This window comes from Xyrauchen texanus, chromosome 23 (genome assembly GCF_025860055.1).
Source record: "Xyrauchen texanus isolate HMW12.3.18 chromosome 23, RBS_HiC_50CHRs, whole genome shotgun sequence".
Lineage (NCBI taxonomy): Eukaryota > Metazoa > Chordata > Actinopteri > Cypriniformes > Catostomidae > Xyrauchen > Xyrauchen texanus.
This window is the reverse complement of record NC_068298.1, coordinates 39,619,802-39,630,368: the sequence shown is the minus strand read 5'-3', so window position 1 is coordinate 39,630,368 and position 10,567 is coordinate 39,619,802. Positions and strand designations below refer to the sequence as shown.

The 10,567-nt window shown below is 36.3% G+C and overlaps 1 protein-coding gene across 1 annotated transcript; it reads left to right on the top strand.

Moving 5' to 3' along the window:
* Positions 1–529: 529 nt before the first annotated feature.
* dhrs13l1 (dehydrogenase/reductase (SDR family) member 13 like 1) lies at positions 530–7,450 on the top strand. The gene is made up of 5 exons (XM_052154966.1): positions 530–781; positions 2,313–2,431; positions 3,381–3,504; positions 4,198–4,524; positions 5,375–7,450. The coding sequence occupies exons 1-5, from the start codon at positions 658–660 to the stop codon at positions 5,635–5,637; spliced, it is 957 nt and encodes a 318-aa protein (XP_052010926.1). The 5' UTR covers positions 530–657; the 3' UTR covers positions 5,638–7,450.
* The last annotated feature ends 3,117 nt before the right edge of the window (positions 7,451–10,567 follow it).

Sequence of the window (10,567 nt, the reverse complement as noted above, 5' to 3'; positions counted from 1 at the left end):
TTCTGCTGAAGGGTGTGTGGCAATGAACAAGGAGGAAAAATAGATTATTTGGAATTTTTTGTGGAAAATCAACAACTTTTGAGGGAAAGGTTTTAGATAATAACTCAAAAGTAAAGTTACAATATTACAATTATAGAGAAGTAATAAGTAATCTGTAGTGGATTGCTTTTCGGAGTACCTTACCCAACACTGCAAATGAGTATGAGCAATTGTAGTTGTGACAGTTAATATAGCTTGCCTAGATGCATTACTATTACAACATATAAACAACTAAAATCGTTCACAGTAGTCAGTCACAAATGTTCTTGCATTAAAATGCATTGTAAGCGTGAGAGCTACGGACTGGAGGAAAGTTCAGGAACTTCACTGTGTACTGAGGCATAGGCACAACTTTATCAATCCATCAGTGCACTACTTCTTTAACTTCACCAAAGTACTGTGTTGTAAAAGACATGAGTAAATGTAGTTAATCATCTGGAGGAAGGGTCATTACATAACACACACATTCCAGACTGCCAAGTTGCGTTACTGCACACAGGTGTGTCTTGAACTTCACTGTTTGTTCAGCCTCTTTGCTTGGATATAAATGCCTGAAACTGAAGTTTGCTTTCAGAAAAGGGCAGAGCACTTTTGATTGCTGAGCTCCGGACCGCAAACATGATTTTCTTGATATTTATTGTGGCATTATTGGTAGCGTATTATATTTGTCATAGGATTTTTGTTCAGAGGAAGACCTTCACCGGCACAGCCAAACTCTATGGGAAAACAGTCATTGTAACAGGTAGTTTGTACTGTGCATTTATACTGTGCAAGCTTTGAAAATAGTTATATATAGCTCAGAGGTTGCTTTTTCATAGCTCAGGAGATGTAATGCTCAATTAAACTAAGCTTTGATTCCCTTAAAGTGGTCTCAAATGTTTGCTCTAAAATGGACAGAGTATAAAGGTAATAGAGTTATGTGTATGGCATTAAGGCATTTATGAAAAATGTTAATTTGCAAATCTTGTAAATTCTTAAAATCATCACAGTGGAACATGTCTTGCTCAGTGTTTGTTCGTTCATGTCTTTGGAGACTTAAAGCAGTTTTAAGTTATACTTTAAGTGTTTGTTTGCTCACAATTGCATCGCATTGCTGTCTAGGTGAAACATTTGCAATATTGAAGAGATCTAATTTATGATCTTTCTTTCCTATGGGAATATGAATTGATTATAACAGAGTTATTCTAGTAGCACCTGAGACAGTCAGTCCATGCATATTATCACGTGGCTTGTTGAGCGCGTTACTGCGGAGACATAACGCGTGTGGAGGCTTCATGCTATTCCACGCGGCCTCCACACACAACTCACCACGCGCCCCTCCGAGAGCGAGAAACAAATTATGGCGACCATAATTATGGTTACCCCATGTGACTTTACCCTCCCTAGCAACCGGGCCAATTTGGTTCCTTGGGAGACCTGGCTGGAGTCACTCAGCACACCCTGGATTCAAACTCGCGACTCCAGAGGTGATAGTCTGTGTCAATACTCGCTGAGCTACCCAGACCCCCACAGTGCCAATTGCAATGGAAGTGTATTGGGCCAGTCCTGGACAGGTGGCTAGTCCATCACAGACCACCAGACCATAAATGCTATATACACACAGTATCAAAAGTATAGCCACAAGACGTAAACATTATATGTGTTAATGTGATAAAATTGCAAACTAATCTTATCTGTGTAAAATTAAATCGAATATTGCAACTTTGTTGCCATGACAACGAAACCCTGTGATTCCAGTATTGGATATAGCTTTGCACAAATACGGTTAGTAAGCGACTGTATCGCACTAAAATCACGTTAACTTGTATAATGTTTACATCTTGTAGCTATACTTTTGATACTGTGTATATTTTAGCGTTTATGGACTGGCCCCATTCCCTTCCATTAAAAGGGCCTCACTGTAACCATTTTTTTTTATAATAAATGAGGTTGAGTCTAAATACTTTTTTTATGGTAATCAACATTATGCTGTTGATAGCTGTTGATTGAGATTGTAACATCTGTTGAAATGTATATTAATGTACTTTGTCCTGTTAAATGTATATGGAGTCTAAAGTGCCCTTGACCTCGTGGAAAGGCGCTATATAAATAAAATGTATTATTAAACTTATTATTGAGCTTAACTTGTATTGAAACCAGAATATTCCTTTAAATAAACGTGATTAGGAAAAACTGCCTGTATGCTTCATGCATGGCATTGCATGACATTACATGATGTAATTATAATATCACTATTAGTTTAGTTTAAATACACTAATTGTTTTTTCTGGCAGGTGGCAACACTGGCATTGGGAAGGCGACGGCCGCCGCTATGGCCATGAGAGGAGCTCGAGTGATTCTGGCCTGCCGAAGCAAACAGAGAGGAGAGGAAGCAGCACAGGAAATCAAGATGGTGAGTGAAAGCTGTCGGTTCACTCTGAATCAGTAGTATATGCATGGTGTTATTTCAAATATGGATTATTAAAATAATCGACATGATTATATACATAAATATAACAGGTTTATGGGTAATTCGTACTGAAAAGAATGAAATGTATTAATAAAAACTACACTCAAGCACACTTCTTATACAGAATATAGTATTATAAATGGAAATATCATAGAATACTGTTCATGTGTTGTACTTGGTATAGTTTACTTCCATGTTGCTTCTTCAAATAGCAATGTCAAATGTAAATCAAATCAATCAATGAAACATCAGCTCCACCTTGAGTAACAAATAGCATGTATAATATGCATGTGAACACGCATATGTGAGATTGATAATTCACTATTGTTACACAGAAAAGTGACATGATATAGTAGTCATCAGTATAAGTATAGTACTATAGTAGTAGTATTTGTCTTGAAATAAAGAAATAATAGATATCCTATAAAAGTAAGCTTAGTAAGCATAAATATGATTTATGGAAGCACAAATGTACATTGTGACACTTTTACATATCTCTGGTCTCTAACGGCCTATACAGTTTTGGTTATTAAGCAATTAGATTTTTTTTACACTAGTCATAAGAGAAAGGTTAAGAAATACTAACAGGTAATAAGAGGTGGGGGCATAAAATGGATGAGGAAAATTGGAATTAGGTCTGGGTCACTATAGATGCAGTTAAGGGTTAAACTTCCCCACCTGGGTAAAGTGTTTTGATTAAGTGCACAAGAGGCAAACCAGAATTGTGAACTCAGTAGTCTTTAATTTTTGGATAAAACCCACATCAGATTGAACCTGTAACCTTTGGGTTATCAGCCCAGTTCATTAACCAATAAACTACAATTACCTGGATTGCTTTCTATCCATTGAACAAACATTGTAACTGGTAGAACACTGCAACATTTTCTCATAGGAAACTGGGAATGAGGGAGTGATCTTCATGCAACTGGATCTTGCAAGCCAGAAATCGATCCGCTCTTTTGCCGAAATCTTCCTGAAAACAGAGCCCAGATTGGACCTACTCATTAATAATGCAGGTAAAATCGTCTGCCCAAAACCTTTCTAGACCAACAAAGCTTTACTGAAAATCATGCTGTAACAGAAAATTAAGCTGTCAAGTAGTAATGCTTTAAAGTCCTCTCTGTGGTATAATTGAATAACATGATTGTAGATGACACCGTAATAAATTATTTGCCTTTAGTAGTTGCTCAGCTGGCACATTCTGCCCCAGAAGTAAAGTATTGAGAGTGTTTAGTAAGGTTGTCATTTTAACACCATCTAAGGAATTTTCGGATGTTTTTGCAAGTTTTAGTCAGCATGGGGCAGTCAGCACAGCTCCAGCTGTGCAGTTAACAATGTAATGCCTTTGAATTATTTGAACTATATATATATATATATATATATATATATATATATATATATATATATATATATATATATATATATGCATGACTGTCAGGAAAACAGATGGTGGGAGACATTATGCTGATACCGGGCCTGTGGGCCATTCTTATTATTGAGCCCCGTAGTTGCATTTTATTATTGGCATTTAGCATTGTTTTTTCCCAGCTGTCCTTGCCCTTATCAGAACCGACATCCAGGCCATTTTCTGGTCAAAACCCACAAGTTTTACCACTAACCAAGAACATCCCATCAACCCTAGTTCTTTTCTTTTCTCTGTTTAAATGATGCTGTAATTAAGCTTGATTGTGTTCTTACGCCTTGTTCAGCATTGGCTACTCCAGGACGCACTGAAGATGGAATTGGGATGATTCTTGCTGTCAATCATATCGGTCCATTCCTGTTGACCAATCTTCTGTTGGATCGCCTCAAGAAGTGTGCGCCGAGCCGTGTGGTCAATGTGTCGTCTTGCGGCCATGATCTGGGCACTATTGATTTCGACTGCATCAACTCACACAAAAGGCTCGCGCTGGGCTCCTCTGATGGGGATTTATTCAGGGCCTACACCCACAGCAAACTCTGTAATGTGCTCTTTAATCATGAACTGGCCAAGAGACTTGAAGGAACCAACGTGACATGCTACAGTCTCCATCCAGGTCAGTGGGCAATGTGAATTTGCAATTTCTAATAACTTTCCTTCATAAGCCATTAACAAACATCTTATAATGTTAAACAGATCAGTACATTCTGAAAAATAAACTTTCTTTGCTGAAGCACTTTCGGTTCTTTTGGCATCCCAGAAAAGTACTGCGTTCAATGGCCCAAAAGTGCTGTTTGTGGGGTTGAAAAACCCAGTTTCCAAAAGTTTATTGCATATTTTGGCTTATTAAATTTCCATCTTGATTTGCTCTAATAAGACCCAATTGTCCCATAGCTGCTGTTGGTAAATTTGAGCTTTTCATGAAGGAATCACATTTTAAAAGCGTACTTGGTGTAATGAACATGACCACTATGTTCATTTAAATGTATCTAATGGGACCATATCTTCACCACTGCAGTGAATACTGGCTGTTTGTGAATGGATATGTGAATAAAGAAATTTAAATTATGATTAGCATTTGCATTTATTTTGAATGCAGAAAGTAACTTAATCACTGAATAAGTAAAATATTATTATTTACTGTTAATGGAGCAATAATTAAAGCAGTTAAGACACCTAATGCATGTCTGATAGTAGATCTTTAGTTTTATTTGCCACATATATTCTTGTTTTTTGTGTATTTTGTATAACTTACAGCACCATTCTTCTTTTAAAGTCTCTGGATCTAAAATAGATCAATTGTTTTAAGAGGTTTGCTGTTGCTAGGATTCTGCTATTGTGCTGTTATGTTGCCACAAACAAACAAAAACAGAAGCATTTCGGAAAAAGGCTGGAATAGTTTATGAAAATCTCGCACCCATTTTCCACCCTCTAATCAGTTGTTTTTTGTGCCTGATGTGTTTCAGGGTCTGTAAGGTCAGAACTCGCTCGTGACATCAATGAATGGCACACACGTATTATCAAGGCTTTTGTTAGTAAGTTCTGGGCGACAGATCCAGTGTCCGGAGCTCAGACGACGCTGTACTGCGCCCTGCAGGAAGGCATTGAACACCTGAGCGGACGATACTTTTCAGACTGTCAACTGGTGCAAGTCAAACCCGAGGCTAGAGATGATGGAATCGCCAAAAAACTGTGGGACGTTAGCGAGAAATTATGTGGCATGGCTTGAATACATACACACTATGCTGTAAAAATATACTGTAGTTTGCAAACCTATTTTTTTTATAATGGTACCTAAACTGAATATTCTTTACACTGTGTGATGAAAAATACATTCATTTGTAAATGTATAAACTTGCTATTTGTCAAGGCTGAAGTGTCATGCACATTCTTATTTTTGAGTCCGATTTTTGAGAATCAATTTTAAAGCAACTTCAAAAAAATGTAATTTTTTATATTAAGTTGCATAAATATTGAAGGTAAAAAGATATTAAATATTGCATTCACATATGTGAATTTGGGCAGTTCAATCGAGTCTTCAATTAATCGAAATGTCTGTCATACCAGCCATGTCGCTCCAACCACTGTTTAGTGAAAACTGCAATTTACTTAGTTTATTAAAAATAAATATTTGTGCCATAAAGTTGACCACCACAAAACAATATTTGGACTTGTTGCTCCTTTTCTTTAAAAAAAAGCAAAAATAAAGGTTACAGTGGGCAATTTATTACAATGCCAGTGAATGGGACCAAAAGCAGAAATATATTTAAATTATAGACTATATTTTTATATATAAAAAAAACTTAAAACTTATGATATTTGAGCTGTTAAATTGTTTAAATCATTGGTTTGAAGGATATTTAAGGGTTTATATAGCAGTATAGCATAACATAAAGCTCAGCAACTGTATTCAAATAAACAGAGCAGACAGGACCAATGAACGGCCAAAGCAGTCGACTGCCGATAGCATGATCCATTACATTCCATAACATCCCCCTTTACAAATAAGAACTAAATAAGAACAAAATACTATATAAACTTTTGGCCACATAACATTTAAGCAACTGCTATAAACTTCACATTTTAGGAACTGAAGACCTGAAGTACCTCTGACTATAGAGTCCTTGTTACATTAACAGTTCTTTTCCTTTCCAAAACTGCCACAGCAGCATTCCTAACCTATAACAAATCACGCCTCTTGGGTGGCTTGGATAATCTTATATAACAAATCTTTTTCACATAGTCCCAACACAACTGGATCAAGTGAACATAGTTGGATTGTACACAATGAAATTAAGTTGAGAGAAAATACGAAAGAATGTCATATAAACAACTGAGAAAGCAGTTAAAATTAGAAAAAGAAAAATCGATTAAACACTATCTGTTAGAAGTCAGAATGAATTTGATCATTTTATATCAATGTAATCATATCACACTTTTGTGACTGTGTTGAATTTTACTTGGACTTTACACAATATAATTGTTCTCATCTCAAACATAAATGTATTAGGTTGATTTTAAGTGTGCTGTTTTAGTATATTTAATAGAGCTGCTTTCTATTTATTCCAGGGTACGTCTTGCAGCTATACTTTTGAAACAGTGAGAAATGTAATGTTTACAGATTGGCCCTCATCCACTTCCATTGTATGTAAGTGCATCACCGGTTGTGGAGCGGAGGGGGGCGTGGCTGGGCTGGAATGTTGCACGCCCGGTCCCCAACCGGCTGCCTTTATCCCTCGCGCACCCCATCAGGGCGATTGGGGACCGGGCGTGCGACATTCCAGCCCGGCCCCGCCCCCCTCGCTCCACATTGGTATACAGATTCTTTTATTTATTTATGTTTATTTATATATTTTAAAAGAGGGACGAGTCCAAATATTTTTTTGTGGTAAACAACATTATGACACGAATGCTGACTGAGCTCAATATTACTTTAACCTCCTGAGCCCGACTGTTGTGCACATTTTCCATTTCCTTCTTTGATTTGTAACTTGTATTAAAAAATAAAAATAAATTACAGCTGATGTAATAACAATGTGTATTGGGAAAAGTACAAATAAAAATTATTTGACTTTTTTGTTACAAATGTTTATTTTTTTTCTACTTTGGCAACAAAATCTCAATGTTCCATTTTTTCCATTTTACCAATAAGAAATTTGCATAATTAATTCAAATTCAAAGTAACGGTCATCGTCATCCATTCACTGCCAACCATGTTAAAATAAAATTTAGCTTCATAAATTCTGAATCGGGGTCGCACGAAGTGACAATATGTTACTATAACGCATATACAGTATCTATTTCAACCAAGGCGAAAATGTGTAGCTATTTTTTATAAGCATTTAGACTTATTTCCTGGGTTGGAAGTAAATGGTTTGAAAGGACATACAATGTTTCCTCTTTGATGTGGCACAACCCTCTCTCATGTTTTAACAATTCTGCTCTCTGGTCATGAAAACATCTATTGTCATCGACACTAAAATAGCATATAGTTTATCAATCACGTGACATTTCTTTCTTAAAAGATCAACTCTTAAACTGTTGTTGACTATTTATTATGTGTATTAGATATACTGATTACATTATTTATGAGTGAAGGTGCCAGTTATAAAGTATTGTGCAAGCTGTGCATAAGGACATAGGTTAATTTCACAGGTGGTTTTGCTCCTCCACCTCACTACTGTAGGCCTACATAATTCAATGTTTCTTATTGGAGTGAGTCATATTCATTTGGCTGGTTCACCATGACTGTGATTTTTTTTTTGTTCTTTCAGTCGACACAGTACATGTTTTCTGAAAGTGATTGATTCTGTTCACCCAGGTCACAGTTAATTGATTAAAAAATACAGTTAAAAGCTACTAAAATAGCAAATTATTTGTAGTTTGATATACTGATTTTACAGTGCTGTGAAAATGTATTTGCCCCATCCTGATTTCTTTGGTTTTAGTGTATATCTCATACACTAATGTTTTTTATTAAAGAAAAAAAAAAATTATCCAATACCAACTGGACCTGTATGGAAAAAGTATTTGCCCCTTAGTTACTAAATCCCCAAATCTATGAAACTGCATTCATTATGGGGTTCAGCTAGACACACCCAGACCTGATTACTGCCAGCCCTGTTCAATCAAACAACACCTAAAAAAACTTTTTCAGCTGTATGAATTTGGCTAACAGGTCTCACCCAGTAGCACACTATGCCAAGGTCAAAATAAATTCTAGAAATGATGAGAAAAAAGGTGATTGAAATATAGTACTGTGCCAAAGGTTTAGGCACATAAGATGTTTCACAAAAGCATTTGTCTTAAGATGGTTATTTCTATCTTCAGCTTTAGTGTGTCAATAGGAAATATAAATGTTAGACTCCCAAACATTCCTTTTGCAAATAGAAATTATTAGAATAGAACAACAGGAAGACCTGCAACAGATGTGTAACAGACCCGCACACAGTCCCCCACTGAGATTATATAAAGAGACAGAAGTAATTGAGACAGATTAAATAGACAGAAGAACTGTGGAGAATTCTCCAAGAAGCTTGAAACATCCAATCTGCCAACAACCAAGAAAAACTGTGTCCAGGTGTGCTTAGGAGAATTGGGGCTGTTTTAAAGACAAAGGTGCTCACACCAAATATTGATTTAGCTCTTTTTACTGGACTTTGTATGATGTTAATTAATGAAAATTATTTATGTAATTATTTGTTTTAAGAAATCCTCACTTTGAAAGTTTTTCCACAAGTGCCTTAACATTTTGCACAGTACTGTATATCAGTCTGGGAAAAGGCAAAGAGCCTGGCAAAGGCTCTGGGACACAATTTTCTCCAAATGGAGAACATTTAGCACAGTAGTGAACCTGCCCAGAAGTGGCTGAAGAGCAAAGTGATGACTCATCCAGGAAGTCATAAAAAAGCCAAGGACAACATCCAAGGAACTGCAGGCCTCTCTCACATCAATAAAGGTTCATGAGTCCACTATCAGAAAAACACTGGCAAAAATACCATCCATGGAAGGGTGGCGAGGCGTAAACCACTGCTAACACAGGAGAACATTAAGGCTTGTCTCAATTTTGCCAAAACACACCTTGATGATCCTCAAAACTTTTGGGAGAATAATGGACTGATGAGTGGAAAGTGGAAATGTTTGGTAGACATGGGTCCCGTTACATATGGCGTAAATCAAACACAGAACTCCCCAAAAAGAACATCATACATACGGTCAAACATGGTGGTGGTAGTGTGATGATGTGGTGTGGGGATGTTTTGCTGCTTCAGGGTGACATGAATTCCGCTCTCCACCAGAAAATCTCTGAATGGCTCAAAAGAGGCAAAATATTATTTATTTTTTTGGAGTGGCCTAGTCAAAGGCCTGACTTAAACCAGATAGAGATGATGTCCCAGGACCTTAAACAGGCAGTTCATGCGTCATGTTCATGGTTGAACTAAAGCAGGGAGCAAATAAATTTTCACAGCACTGTATATTACAGCCTTTAACTGTGAAGGCAAAGACTAATTTAAACCAGTCTATTAAGAAAACACTGTCACATAATTTTGCACTATTTTGTAAATACTTTGGTACTAATGGAAAAAAGATGTGGACATAGCACATTTTAAAATGGTACTTAATTAAGTGTGAAAATGCAATGATTACACTCCAATTTCTATTTTTTAATTGATGAATTAAAGCGTATTTTGCTTTCAAACAAATGTTTTTCTCTACGAATGCATCAGAATTTGTTCTTTTAAGATAAAGCCATTCAATGCATGCGTGTGCAATACTGTCTTAACTGTAGAAAGCAAACTGGGCAATGAGCAACAGGGTTAAAAACTTAGACTGGATGGCAAATCATTAAAAAGAAGACTAATGAACAGATTAATCTAAGTTTTGGGTCTTGAGCTATAGAGACGTTTTGATCGTAAGGTACATCAGTAGTCAACCAATATTGATTTTGCCTATAGGATAACAGTCAATAGATTTTAAATTAGATTTATTGAATGTTGAATTTTCATAGTGTTTCCTTACTGTGAAGTGTAAAGACATAAAAGCTAGCTACAAGAATCCAAAAGGAATAAAATCCCACATGCAGTTTATTGTGAAACCAAAGTCCCAATAATTACCAGAGAAAAATGAGGATTTGGTGCATAACACAGGGCTTTTAACTA